The sequence below is a fragment of the Chelonoidis abingdonii genome, chromosome 10, assembly GCF_003597395.2.
Source record: "Chelonoidis abingdonii isolate Lonesome George chromosome 10, CheloAbing_2.0, whole genome shotgun sequence".
Lineage (NCBI taxonomy): Eukaryota > Metazoa > Chordata > Testudines > Testudinidae > Chelonoidis > Chelonoidis abingdonii.
The window spans coordinates 23,264,296-23,279,820 of NC_133778.1; the positions used below are offsets into that span (position 1 = coordinate 23,264,296).

Sequence of the window (15,525 nt, forward strand, 5' to 3'; positions counted from 1 at the left end):
GTGTTACTGCTGGAGAGTGTCAAATTCCAGTCAAAACAATCTCCTCTCTAGAGTTCACAGTTGTGCAGTGGGATAGAAAACATGATACTGACAAGTGTATCTGGGGCTGTAAGTGAGAAGAGTGGTTCTGCCTTCTGTAAACACTGCTCGATTTTCAGAGAGGCTGAGCACCCACATCTCCAACTGAAGTCAAGTAGGGTGACCACATGTCCTGATTTTATAGGGACAGTCCTAATTTTTGGGTCTTTTTCTTATATAGGCTCCTATTACCCCCCACCCGCATCCCAATTTTTCACACTTGCTGTCTAGCCACCCGAAGTCAATAGGAGTAGCAAGTACTAAGCACCTCTGAAAATTAGACCATCAACCTACTATGTAAGAGTATTTGAACTAGTGAACATGAAACAATTCTATCTGTGCAAAAGCTGTGGGTCATCTCCAGCACAAAGTAAAATGTGCCTCCAAAAGTACTTGTTTGTGTTTCTGCTAATTCAACTGGAAAATGTGACTATATTGAGCCATCATAGTTTGAGCACAACTCTGCAGTGTGACCAGGGGGAATTCTGCTAAAAACTGATGGCATACTATGGGCCCTCGCTGCACACTGTTTGATTTACTTTGAGATGGGATACGGATAATATTAGTGTCTGAGGCCTTGTTTACACAAGGCCTGTCTTCTGTTTAACTAAAGGCATGATTTTTAAACTGATTTTGTTAAATTGGAACAAACCTCCACACGAACACTTATTTTGCTCTAAACCACACTTATTTCAGTTTAGCTTAAATTGATTAGGAATAAGTTACTCTTAAACCAAAATAAAAGTGTTCACACAGGTTTGCACTATTTTAACCAAATTGGGTTAACAATTGATTCAAGTTAAACCACTGCAACTCTTCCATGTAGACAAGGCCTGAATCCCAATTTAGAAAGAGAGTTTTTATTCTGTTCCCTTTTTGTCGTCTTCCTTTTCATCAGGAAGGTATAGATTGGAGGTATAGGTTGGAGGTATAGGTATAAGTTGGAGGTATAGATACAGACACAGCTCTTACGCTCTATTAATAAAGGCAGATAGATCATTAAATTGTTGCCAAACTAATTAAAAGTTACTCTGATCTTTCTATTTTGTAAGATGTATAATTTTGTCATTGTTTTTACTATCCCTGTTTGATTCCTGGTCAACTATGCATCTGCTATATTTTGTATATCTGTTCAGTGGGGAATATAGCTTTACTATATCTTTTGTGCTACATTAAGATACAGGTAAGTAGCTTATTTGTATGCATGAACACATGCATACTGAGTAATACTTGTGCATAATGTCCATGCTTTCTATTCATTCAATTCCCGTAGTGTCCTCAAATCCAGAAGTTATCAAGATCAGTTCTGTGTTGGATATAGCAACAAAAGTGGAAGAATATTACATCAAAGGATATGTTGTAGGAGCAGTTCATCCTATTACATTACCTTTTGGGCGAAGAAAGCACTTTCCTGCAAGTTATTTGTATCGAGTGGTACTATCACGACTCAAATTAAGGTAAAATATGCAGAGGAGAAAAATTATTTGAATTAAATGACATAGAATACATTGCTTCATTAATATTTTAAAAATTTGCAAATGGCTTTTCAACATGTAACTTTTAATAGTAATCAGGACATTAGAAAGCACCTTCAAGGATGAACCAAGGTCTGAATGCTCAAAAGGATTTAGGTGTTGTGCATCACAACGCCAAACTTTTGGGCACCTGAATAAATCACTGCAATTCAAAGTCTGAATTGTGGGCCTAGGCTCCTGTACATGAATGGGGAGGGATAGGCACCTTCGAATACCATTCACAAAGGCCAGCAGGCTCTTCAGGAAACAGCATAAGCTAGCAAATGGGAAATGCTGACCAGAGGTGTGTGTTCTAAGCCTCACTTCTCACAGAGATAAGCACCTAACACTGGGCTACAGGGAAGGACATCTCTCTGTAAGTCAGGAAAACCTCTTTTGAGTTAGGGCACCTATGCCATTTTAGCAAGAAGATGGATGTCAATCTGTCCTGCAGTGGCACAAGAGCATAAGTACCCAATCTCAGGGGAGACTGTCAAGAAGCAGGGCACAGAGCCCGCATTGGTTGTGAGTTCTATAACTAGATTTCACTAACCAATTATCAAGTGTACTATAACAGCTTTAACATACATTCCCCTTGGGTACTCCGATCTGTCTTGCTGCCCAGGCAAGTCTACCTTTGATAGATGGTCCTTTACACCAAGGATCACAGCAATGTGAAGGTTGCTCCCAGTCTCAAAGGACAAGTCACTTACCTGCAGTCAATTGTACCTTAGATCTCACACCAAAGACAATGCTTGTAGCCAGTCCTATAATAAACAGTCTAAAGATTATTGTACAGGAAGAGGAAATGAGAGATCTTTACAAGGCTAAACCAAATGACATACACACAAAATGAGTTACAATCTTAAGTTTCATAAGATAATGGAAGCAAACTCTGTATGTCCTTTAGGGCTAATTCAGGCTAAGTACTGGGGTTCTCTTGCTTATGTCTAGAAAACCTTACCCCTCAAAGTCCAGCAGAGAGATACAATTAAACTAACTTCTTGTTAGGAGTTTTTATTCCCTTCCCCCCTTGAGCTCTGAGCTGCAAACTCAGCAGATGGGAGGAATTCACTTGCATGACTCATCTTTATGGGAGAGAAATCAACAAATTGTTTCATTGTCTAATGTTCCACAATCCTTCGTCTGGTATTGATGGGTCTTCTCTGCTGGGCAGGACACGACACCTTCAGTGGGACACCAGCATTTCACACTAGTTGATGTCTCTCTCCTGTCTGGTGATGTACACAGTTACAGAGGCTTACAATACAAATGGTCAATTATCATCTTATAATATGGGATACAGATGTTAAGTGAGATTAATGCATACAGCAGCTTACAAGCATTCCATAAAGTCTAAGCACTAAACACGTTCTTTTAATTCTAATACCTATTTTAATAGTACTAACACACAGGTGAGCCAGACTTATTCCAGCTACATTTGTGTCAGTATTCAATTGAGGCATGGGGATCTTGGCATGAGCTGGCACATGGTCTGCCAGCATCATATAGAGGTGAGTAGGGAGGACCACCCTTGTAACATATAATCCAGTGGTTAGGGTACTCTCCTGGGAGGTGGGAGACCCCCTGCTCCAGTCCCCCCTCCGCTTATGGGGAAGAAGCAGTTTAAACAGGGATCTGCCACTCAGAATGAGTGCTCTAACCAGTGGTCTATGGAATATTCTGACATAGGGAGTCTCTCCCTTTCTCCTGTTAAAGCTGTTGCACTGTGGATAAATAATGAAAGACCCACTGGATCAGGGAGCCTAGATCCTGGGTTTCCCATGTTGCGGATGAGTGGTCTAACACCTGCACTCCATACTTGTGCTCTCCAGCCTAAATAACAGGGAGAGACAAGCGAGCAGGAGCACACAAATGCATGCACAAGCATGAGAATGACTCTATAGCAGGAGTTGGCAATCTTTCAGAAGTGGTGTGCCGAGTGTTCATTTATTCACTCTAATTTAAGGTTTCGCATGCCAGTAATGCATTTTAACATTTTTAGACGGTCTCTTTCTATGTCTATAATATATAACTAAACAATTGTTGCATGTAAAATAAATAAGGTTTTTAAAATGTTTAAGAAGCTTCATTTAAAACTAAATTAAAATGCAGAGCCCACCAGACCAGTGGCCAGGACCCAGGCAGTGTGAGTGCCACTGAAAAATCAGCTCGCGTGCCGCCTTCAGCACCCGTGCCATAGGTTGCCTACCCCTGCTCTATAGCCTGGTGTTTCGATCACTCACCCAGGATGTATGTGTACATTTTGTAGCGCTAATTGCATTCTTTGCAAGTTTGCCAGTTTCCCTCCACAAATATGTATATTTAATGGTAGAAAAACAAAGGGGTTGCTGTATGTATTGTTTTTGTAAATGAACATCTTTTTCTGCTTTCCCTGTTTTCTCTATCTCAAATCTAAGCAGAGCAATTCTTTGTGCATGCCGTATACTTTACCTCTTAAATCTGTGTCCCCAAGATTAGATGAAAGGGAACTCTTAGCGTTTCTGAACAATTTTTGTTAACATACTCTGACTTCATCCACTTTGAAAAAGTCTTTTTCAATCTCTAACTTGATGAGTTTTCATTTACATCACTCTTGAAAGTGTCAGAATGGTCAGGGGAATTCCAGTATTTTTAGGTACTAGCCCATGTGAGCTCAAGCTTTTTCTCAATCTCATTCTGCCTTGCACAAAGGGAACTACATGTGTCCTGAGCTCCTACATGACTTCTTTTGAAATCTTCCATGGTTTAGTTTTCCCTACCCTTCTTCTGCCCCACTTCTTGTGCACCTGCTTAGAAGGGGTAGGGAAGTGGTACCAAGTGAACACCATTTGCTCTCTCCTTCATCCTTGGACCCAGGTTTCAAGGATTCCTAGTGAAGTTATGCAGTGCAGTCTTATTCTCCTGCATAGTTGCATTAGAGCCAGACGCAATCTGGCCCTAAATAAATTGACAATAGAGGAAATGGCTTCTTAACCCTACTGAACTAGTGGTTGGCTTATGCCTGAAAGCATGAATTGTATATTCCTTTTCTTAAATGCTGTGAAAGCAAGATACTCCATATAAGCTTCTAGGGCAGTGGTCACCAGCAGGTCAATCCTAGAGGATCTCCCCGTCTACTGTGATGTCCAGCGGTGCAGTGTAACTGCCACTAAGGGAGACTCCTCTGCCTACTCCGGCCCCACGCCCTTCCCGGAAGCAGCCAGCACAGCCCTGGGGCCAGGGAGACAGGGGTCTCCCTCCACACACTGCTCCTGCCTGCAAGCACAGCCCCCACAGCTCCCATTGGTTGTAAAATTATATTGTGGGTTCAGTTTTCTCTGAATGCTTGTAGACCAAACTGTCTCAATTGACTCATAAAATCATACATTTTCTCAGTCAACTAAACTAAACTAAACTTGGGATCTGATAATCAAGCTAGGTTAATTCTGACTTACGCAGCATCTTAAATCAAAGTTTCTACAATCTAGCTAAAAGTGCTGCTGATACACAAGTCAGGAAACAATCCAATTTACTCTCACATAGCTGGAAAGAGGAGGAGGAGAGTAGTGAAAACTGTGACTGATATTCTGTACCTCTAAGAGATGCAGCATAGAAAACTCTATACTGCTTTTGCACCCTCCCTCTTCAGGCCTTTGAGGACCAGGAGTTGCTCTAAATTACAGTGCCCCTGGCCGACTACGGCAGCATATATTTGCCATCGTAAGAGGGAGAATCCCTCCCCACACTCCTTTCTCCACATCCTTGTGCTGTGGGGATTCTACTGCATGCTTCCCCCTGTCCTGAAACCCCTGAAAAGCTCTTGCATGCTCCACCAGGATCCATGAGGTTGAGTAAGATGGCCTGGGGGAGAAGGTACCCGCACCTGATACCTCCCCACAAGAATCAGTATTTACACTCTGTGCTGTGGAGCCCGGTGAACACATCTCCTACAGCTGTGTTTGTGTAATGAAAATATTGACAATTTAAATTGACAATGTATGTACTGTATTGCAATTCTTAAAGACATTTTTCCAAGTAAGCAACTGAATAACAAACATACTGTGTAGCTAAATCTCTCTATTAAAGTAATTTTAGTCACTCCATGTATGCTTTTTTCAGAAGAGATCTTTAATTTATAACTATACAACACTGATTATACCATGTAATTACTTGATGTAAATTGTAAAATATTGTGTTTGGAAATGACTGTCATATCACACAAATCTGAACTGGGTACTGTGTATGTAGAACTGCAGAATCATGGCTATATTTTTTAGATTAAAATGACGCTGTCTAGAACTATTAGCATTTTATGTATATTCACATATATTTATTTACATTTGATAGTGTAAGCTAAGGTTTGTAACGTATGTTTCTATTATTTGAGAACACATGGGATTTATTTGCTAAGAAAACAATGCCTTTTCAATAAAGTAACGTTTCAAGAAATGGGTACAAACTGATACTCATTTAATATAGCTTTTGTTTGTACTTTCACGATAAGACACAGTACCTGATATTTTATGTAAACGTAGGGAAGGATCACTTCTAAGCAGAAGTGTGAAAAAGGTATTACCAAGATTTCATTCATAACTTTTTTCAAAAAAGAAAAGAATTCTTCATGCAAGCATTTTGTGCAAGTTAGCAGCAAGCTGCTGACAAAGTCTGCTTTCTTTCTGTGTTCCAGCCCAAAGCATACAGCATCCAGAAGACAAAGACACCCCAGGCTTGTGATTGAGGAATGTCCTTTAAAGTATGAAACACTGACAAATGAGGTAGTGAAAGGATTGTTAGAAAAGGTATGGCAGTTTTTGAAAAAAAAATTTAACTTCTCTGCTCACAATATTCTTAACTGTAGCATATGTATTTACATTTACAGGTGAATTATTTTTCAATTTGCAAATTTTAACTTTGTTTTCTGGCTTATAAAAACTACCAAGGCACTCGTTTAAGTAAGAAGGTAGTGTTGCTTTTTCCCCTTCAGCACTTCTGTTTTTATTTAGCACTCTGTCTGTAACTCATTGAACTCAAATGGAGATTTCCAGTGATGTCAGTGGGAGCAGGTTCTGACCTTTATTTTGTTATTTTTCATGGTTTAGGCAACAGTAACCAACCTTTCTGTAGAGATATGCACATATAGTAGCTTCTTCTGTAATTTTGATGTAATATTGTATTAAATTAAAATCTGAAAATGCATATTTATTTGTTCCTTGTTAAGTAATATACTCAAATAAAACTGACATCTGTAGATGGATTTTCTAAGTAAGGACAAATAGATTGTCTCATCTCATTCTGTAAATTACAATAGGCATGCAAAAGTGTTGTTTTTATAGAAGTATTTACCTTTGATTACTTGTGCAGTAAATCTTTTCAAAACTAAAGAACATTAAACTTCCACTCTAATAAACTTTGTCTCTCACTTCCTCTGCTAAGTTGAAGACAAGAAAGTTTTGTTATTACAAAAATTATAGTAATATAGTTGTCTAAATTAGTTGCTAGGGAAAGTTTAAAGGAAGAGCATCTTTAAAATATTTTAAGATTGTTGAGGTTGTGGCTGAGAGATCTGTTTAGAAATTGTAAATGGCTGCATTAGAAGTACTCTGTGAAGTAATCTGAATTTAAAATGAGACAGTTTCATGTTGATACCAATTTGCTTTGGTAAGTCAGATATACATTAATAACTAAATAAATATATTAAATGATAAATAAACTTAAAATAAGCATTTGTTCAGTCTTGTACAAGGAAATCTGAAGTATAAGCATTAGGGGAAATATTTTTATTAGTCAAAAAAGTTATCCTTAAATTCAAATCTTTCCAGTATTTTTAAAAATGATTGAGTCAATAATCCATGGTTAAATCTATTAAAAAGTTAAAAATGTAGTAATTTGGAGGGGGAATGTCTCTTGTGCTTCTAAATCCGTTAGACACTTTTAAAAATCTCCCCCAACATTGCTTGCTGCCCTCAAGATAATTTTGGTTCTGCTGCAAAATAGATACCATTTTTTATCCCAAGTAGCTGCATTTTAGTGGGTTGTGAAGTTCACAGACACGTAATAAAATATTTGTTCTTCTACATGAAAGGTGCTATATACATTTAAGTTGTTATTACTAGCTAGTATTTTAACACATTTCTTGGGCAAATCATAGAAGCTACTCTGCAGAATTCCTATTGACTTCAATGCATGGAGAGCTTGCAGAATCAAGTGAACTGATATTTGCCTTAAAATATATAACTTGAGAACTCCACAATCCTTAAGTACATTGTGTCTTGGATATATTTGCTTGCAAATCAAAATCTTTATTTATGGAATATGTGTGACATATGGGTGTCCTATTGTCGACCTGTAAATTCACAAAGTTTCAGAATAACTCTGTTTTATACATGCAGGTCAATGAAGCTGCTAAAAGAGGGAAGAAGTTTGTTGGATTTATAACACAGCATTTTCCTCAACCTAAACTATGTAATGGCTCAAACACAGATGGAAATGTGGACTCTGAATCAGCACTAAGTATAAGCAGTAGAGAGCACAGGAAATACAATTATGACGAAAACTATAAAAACTGGAATGAAGGAACTTTGAGTGGTCAGTCATCTGAGAGTGGAATAGAGGAAGAAATTCAGCCAGAAAGGGGACAGTTACAGGATGCTGATTTCCCCAGCCCTACTAAACCAAGAAAAGGAGAAGGTAATAAAATACTACCTGTCTATTACATGAGCAGTATAATTACATTGACTTGTAGCAAAAAAGGTTAACAAAAATGTAAAGCAAAACTTATTACAGTATATTCTAGCTTATGAAATATAGGTTTTAAAGATCTCTAAGTTTAAATACATATTCATTTTTAAAGCAGCTTGACAAATAGAAAACAATACTAATTTTGTCTTCTGTAGTATTGTCCAATATTATGTAGAAATTACCTCTCTTCTCATATCGCCACAGTTTTAAGTGAACTGTTAAAACTGTAGACTGTTAAAGCATAGACACTGAAAGCTCAGTGTTTTTAATATTGCAGGCAGATAACTTTGTATGACCAGTGTGTTCATAAGAAAACAACTGTGTGTGCCTGAAAAAGTGTCCTATCAAAGGATGAAATTGTGTTACAAGATTTGTTACTCTTATTAGTCAGCAAGAAACTTTTAATAGGCCCCTAAGATTACACCACAATGATTCAAACTCCCTAACTTGAATTAAATTTAAGACAAATTAGACCTGTTAGATGCTAGGGATATAATTCAAATATATTCCTCTCCATCCCATGTAATGCATAACAGACTAATCTATTCATAACAGACTGATTTTGGTAACATACCTTCAAGAGGTACCCTGAGGGAACTCACTTTAATGGAATAGTGAAATCAAAGAGAATAATAGATAAAGAATTTATTTACATTAGAGGAAACGTGCATAAAAAGTGGATTATACAGAAAAATCATTGATGAACATTTTTGTTAATGTGGCAGAAAGCTTAGTTACAAAAGGAAGATGTCAAGATATTAAAATGTACAACCCATTCTGTTTGAGAAGTCATCTAGAACACTGTGACTCTGGATGGCAGGTGTCTTTACTTTGGCAATGTGTTCACTAAGAAAGAAAGTGTGTTCTTCGTTTAGTTAGCTGACACATAGTAACTAACATGAGGTAAAATCCTAGAGAAGGCAAGGCAGCTCCTAATTTTCACACATGAACAAGTCGTAGTAAAGCTATGAGGGAGTCCAGAGTTTACCTCAACCTGATAACTCATGTTACAAACTGCCATGTCTTCACTAGGACCTCATGTTAGTTACCATGCAATAGCTAACACAAGTTAAGAACAGACCTTTTTTCTACTGAAGATGCACTCTTTGCGGGAAACAGAGAGAGGAACACATGGGTTTCCCTATTAGGTCTTTTTAGTCCATTCATCCTTCCTTCCTTTCTGAGGTGATGGCTATCAACTTTGCCCACCTGCTACCTAATAGGCGGATTTTAAAATGACTTTTTAGCATAGTGAATTCTTCCATTATGTACCAGACACATTCCAATTAAATTCAAAGGCAGTTTTTCCACCCTCCTGCTAGGAAGCAAGTTCCCTCCTTCATTTGAGGACTGCAAAGAAAACCTATTATTAAACCTGAATTCAAGTGGTTCTTGTGCAATATGCTGAGCCTTTATAACATGACCAGTTAAAGCATAACTCTTTCCTCTCAAAGTGAAAGGCAGGTTTCATTAGCCACAAAGATTAGTGGAATATAAATATTAAAATTGTAAATAAAAAGTGAGAAATCTTAGTCAGTCACAGCACTCTATACATGGATGTTTTTATAACCAGTTTATCAACCAAGATATTTCCCAAATGCAAACATTTTATGGGAATCTTAAAAGATTTCTATCCTGGATTTGTCTCTCTTTTCTTCAGCTGTTAGTCACATGTTCATAGATGTTATTAGCATTTCTAAGATAATGACCATTGGAAATGTAACATCCACTCTTTTTGAACACTGTATATCATCCTTATTTCCTTAAAAATGTTACAAGCACACATTTTGAAAAAAATTCAATTAACTGTGTGCCATTCTCCATGCAGATTTGCATCCTATTTTGATATGCCATGTTCATCTCAATCTTTGTGCAGGAGATACGAAATAAAATTACATGTCTGCCAAATTTTAGGAACAGCAGATGTTCAAGGTTTGAATATCTAGTTTTGAGTATATTACTACTGGTATGTAATATCTCTGGTAGACATGAACATTTTCACAAAATGATAATTGCACTAAGATTTTGTACTTCCTATTAACAAATATGAAAGCATGAAGCAAAAACATTAACTGTGTTAAGTTGTGTTACTTAACAGTACTGGTACAGATAAGGCAGTATAAGCTCTGGTATGGATGCAGTTATACTGGTATATAGGGGGTTATACTATACAGGAACAATGCCATTATAAGCACCTTTATACAGCCATAACTGCATCTATACTAGAGGAGTTGTACTCGTGTAGTTGTATCAGTGAATCTGTATGTCTTCTCACACCCTAACCAATATAGTTATACTAGTACAAAAGCGGTGTGTAAACCAGGCCTTAGAAGATCTGGTCAGCTGGACCATTTAAAATTGACCGTGAAGACAAACTATTTTTATGGATGCATGTGTTGTGTGTTAACACAATACTACGAGTAAGGGTCAACTCACCAATGGGCCCCTCCATCAAGGCTGGATATGGCATAGCAGACTCTTCTCCTCTGGGATCCCCTGCTGATGACCACTCCAGCCCTACAGTGGTTCACCTTTTCTCATGACTCATCCCTCTAGCCAGGTCACGTTTAATCACACCCCGTCTGGGATAATAGATAGTCCAACAAAAACAAATGTTCAATCCCTCCATCCAGTCCGCCACACACAATTCTGAGCCCAGTGGTCTGTACACTATTTTCTCAAGGCTTCTGGTAGTCCATATTCCCTTCTCATGGGCTTCACACCATCTTGCAGTGGCTGGAAGGAGAACCCAGACCTGCCTCTACACTGCATTCCAGTTCAGGGTCTCTAGGACAGGCAGTCAAAGTTCAGTCCACCAGACTGCCTGCTGCGACCTCCCTTGGCTTCTCAGGCAGGATCCACAAAGATCCTTAGGTGCCAAGTCCCATTTCGTGGCACCACTATGATCCACGACACACACACATCACCTTACCCCATACGTTCCTAAACTTACTCAGCACCTACATTTTTGCAGTAAAAGTTCTCTAGCTGCCTACGTTTCTGCTTCTTGTCATGCACATTCCTGTCTCACTCTAGGCACCAGGATGCCTCTCTCCCACCTAAATCTCAGAGTGATCCACAAATAAGGGGAAGATAGATGTGCCTCTGCCTAACTCATGTGTAGGACCCAATCTAGTAGGCATGGTCAGAGACCACCTAAGTCCATACAAGACAGTGGCAGGGGGTGGGCTGGACAAGGAGGAGCTCCCTTATTACTTTAAGCCCAGTGGTTAGGATACCCACTGGAATGTGGGAGACCCCACTGTCAAGTGCCCACCTCTGCCAGATGAGGAGAAGGGATCCAAACAGAAATCTGCCTCCTCTCAGGTGAGCGCTTTACCCATTGGGCAATAGTGATTCTCACTCTCATCCCAATTAATTGTTATGCAGTTGTTTAACTAAAGTTCAGCAACTTCAATAGGAGAGATTGAAGGAGATCTATATCAGAATATCCTGTAGCCCAATGGTTAGAGATTGCAGATTCCTGTTCAGATCCCTTCTCATCAGGCAGAGGGGGAACTTGAACAGGGTTGGCATTTCCTCCCTTATTCCAGGTAAATACTCTAACCCCTGGGCTCAGTGTTATAAGAGAGCACTTTCCTGCTGTTTTGTGTGCAGTTAGGCAGACTTTGACATGCCTATCAGATTGGGTAGGGTATGAGAATTAGGTGGAAGACCACCCATCTTCCCCTATTTTGTGGATTGCTAGCAGAGATAGGTGCCTAAATGCAGGCTGCAGGGAGAGCCTATCTCCACAAGATGGATAGGGCTTAGGACACACCCCTCTCATCAGCATCTCCCATTCATTAATTTAAGTGGCTACCTACCTAGCCTGTAGCTTTTGTGGATTGCACTCTAAGGTACCTATCTATATAGGGAGCTTAAGCACCTACTTCAGGTGTAATGGATCATAGTGCTGCTCTTGAGGCTTTCTACACTCCTAAAAGTTAGGCCCTGCTGCACTGAGCATCATAACACCTATATCCTTTTGTGGATGTAGGCCCTTCCTATCAAATATTTTTGAGACTTTCTCTTCACCTTGCAAAAGGTTTCCTGTTCTCTACAGATCTCATCATTCCCTTCTCCCAAAAGAGCAACCACAGTTTCTTCCCTATAGCCTCTTCTGCTCTAAACTTGGTCTGTTTATAGCACCACCCAGCCCTTTCCCAGCTGCATTTCATATTTAATCACACCTGGCCCACCCTCCATATGCAACCAGGTGGGTAAATTGGACCACATTAACCTTTTCAGAGTCATTATGGGGTACACACCCCATCACAGTAAACTATGCATACTCAACCAACTTCTAATATGTAAATTCTTGCTTGAATTGTCATTTCTACTTTGGCTGCTGTCCATCACTTCCCTGGAAAAGCTAGATTGCAGATGTTTTAAAAGGAAGTGACTTAACTATTGCTAGTAAAATGTTCTTCCTTATAAATAGATGGAAAATACTGGAGTTGCTTTTTACCATTTTGAAAAGGACAAGGTTTCAACTTTCAAAAAGCTGTATGTATTTTTAAAGGATAATGGTGGAATATAAAGAATCTGTATAAAATAAACTACAGAAATAATGGAACAGTATCATTAAGTAGTACAGATGAAACAAAAAGGCTTTAAACAGTGGAACTTTAATTATCTAGCACTGATAGAAATATCCAAATGTCCCAAGAACCAGATAATACTGAACATACTGTTCACTTAGTTGTTGAGGAGCCTGGCAATTATCTATCTTCTCTGCACAGCTTTCACTAACATCAGACTTCTGAGTTTTCTAAATAATACAGATATTCAGTATTGTTCAGTTACTTCAGTTTTCTCCATTCTGTTTCCTGGCCTACCCCAAGGCTGAAGAAGAGACATGTAGGGACAGGAGTGAGAGTGGACACTAAGGGTGAAATCTTGGGCCCATTGAAGCCTATGACAAAACGCTCCTGAAGAGCAGAGCCAGTTGAACAAGCAGTGCAAGAAGAGAAGGTCAAGCTCCCTGCATCAGGAAAAACACAGAAAAGGGCCAAAAGGCATGCTGCAGTGCTCAGACTATGCACAGATTTGCTGAAGGGAGTCAGGTCTGCACACAGACACCTTTCAAGCTTAGTCCCAGAACAAATTCCCCACATATCCCTCATCCCACCTAGGAATATATCCTCTGTATAGATTCTGTTTCTAGCTCTGAGACAGTCATGAAATAGTAAATCTTAAGCCTGTCAGTGGTTGAGAGTTGACAAATCACCTAGTCTTCACCTAAGACTGGTCATTTTGGAGGGGGAAAAGGAAACATTTCTCTGGTAGGTTTGTTTTTTAGATGGTGCTGCTTGAAGTTCCTCAGACGTTTGAAATGTTAGTAGTCCCAGGGATTTGATTTGCTGATAAATTAGACCAAGGTATGCACAAAAAATGCAATTTATTCCATGGCTTTGCCCACAAATATACCAGCATGTGGGTGTATGTAATTATATACCTATGTAGTAAACATTTATTTAGCTAAAGCTTTATATAACCAATCACTGCAGTGTTCTTTGAGAGGTTTGGATTCGTGGAATTAATTCAGCTGGAACTCCATTTACTGGTTGTTATGTTTGTTGAGTATAATAGCATTATTTTAATGCTTAGGTATAGAAAATAAGTGAGACATTAATGTTTTTTCAGTAGACTTCCTAAAAAAATTAATGATTGTAATGGGTTAAAGGAATACCATCAACTCACGATCTAGTCAGTTAAAAAATAAGTTAAAAATCATTTCAAGCACTACACTCTCCCCTGAATCACCCTAATAATTCTTGTGGTTTTATAATTACATTTTTCTGGGGTTTTTTCAAGTTTTTTCCCTACCATGTTACTGTGGGAAAAGATCCACACAGTTGATTGACAAGGAAACCACAAAAATTGTATACAAAGTGCTCTCATTGTATAAAAATGTTGAAAGTAGAGAAAAATAATTTGTCAAATAATAATCGTAATGGTTATTTGTAATAAAAATAGCAAATAATATTCAGACAGAAGTGTAATTTTAAGTTGATTGTATTCCTTTAAGGCATCACTTTTTCTGAGCTTTTTCTTTTTCTTTACTTATATTTTCCCTCAGATAATAAATTATATACAGTCTTCAATGTTTTTGATGATGACTCAACCTGCTGGACCTATCATGAGGGCATTTTGTCTATGAAAGTAACAGGAAAAGGGACAGTCATTAGTAATCTGGATGCAGATTGGCTAGAACTAACCACATTTTATTATAAACAAGGATTGTCATTAATTGATTCTTTTGTATCCTGGGAAACTTCTAAAGGTAAGTAAGTGTATTTTTCATGAGATTTTAAACCGTTGTATTTATTTTGCAAAACAGGTCAGATTTTGCTTCTTAATGTGGAGGAGCAAATCTGATGTTCCTGTTTGTAAAAATGATGGATACTATGTTAATTTTTGTCATTGCAACTTCACAGAATGTGAGACCTGATTTAAAGAGGGAAAAAAAGCCTTTTGCTGTTTCCTTGACAGTCATAACTTAAAATAATTTAAATATCTCTTTTGTTTTACCCAGCTCAGAGTTTTCCAAAGGGAAAAAATATTACTGTATCAATTAGAGCAGCACTTACTGCTAATGCTATTTTATCAAATACTTATTGCTAATAATAGTTACATATAGTAACAAAATATTAGGCATAATTTCTCAGAACATATCCCTAATTCTCAAAATGCATGTCAACTGCTATTCACAGAAGGCCTAATCCTGCGATTTGTTGAGCCCTTCCAGTGAAATTCTGAGAACCATTACCATTGAGTATACAGTGTTATAAATATACTATAAGATAAATACTGAAGACCTGTTCATGCAGTCTTTATTCCAGCATGATGCATTCTGAAGTCAATGAGAGTGTTTTGTCAGTGTTAGGATGGAAGGATTAGGCCCGTAGGGTGAAATCCTGGCCTCAGTGAAATAACTCACTGACTTCACTGGGGCCAGGATTTTACCCCTGGTGTTTTTCTGATAGTATCTATTAACAAACTGCTATGACCAAATTACTTATAGTTTTGTTGCTTATGTACGCCAACAGGGTCCACCTGACCAGTTAGTGCACAACATGCTGATGCCCTCTAGAATTTACACCCCAGCTGGTGCACACTAATGCCCTTAAATTTTTCTTCTTGGCTGTTGAGTCTTTTTTATCTTTTCCACTCACTACCACAATGTACTCCTCACTTACTAAAATAA

At 38.4% G+C, this 15,525-nt stretch overlaps 1 protein-coding gene across 2 annotated transcripts in view; it reads left to right on the forward strand.

Moving 5' to 3' along the window:
- Window positions 1–15,525, forward strand: part of RFTN2 (raftlin family member 2) — a 68,505-nt gene that overhangs the window by 5,111 nt on the left and 47,869 nt on the right. For both annotated transcript variants that reach the window (XM_032803620.2, XM_032803619.2), the window contains exons 3-6: window positions 1,352–1,535; window positions 6,262–6,373; window positions 7,964–8,261; window positions 14,398–14,601. In XM_032803620.2, the coding sequence (XP_032659511.2) occupies window positions 1,352–1,535; window positions 6,262–6,373; window positions 7,964–8,261; window positions 14,398–14,601 (798 nt within the window). The remainder of the gene's footprint in view (window positions 1–1,351; window positions 1,536–6,261; window positions 6,374–7,963; window positions 8,262–14,397; window positions 14,602–15,525) is intronic.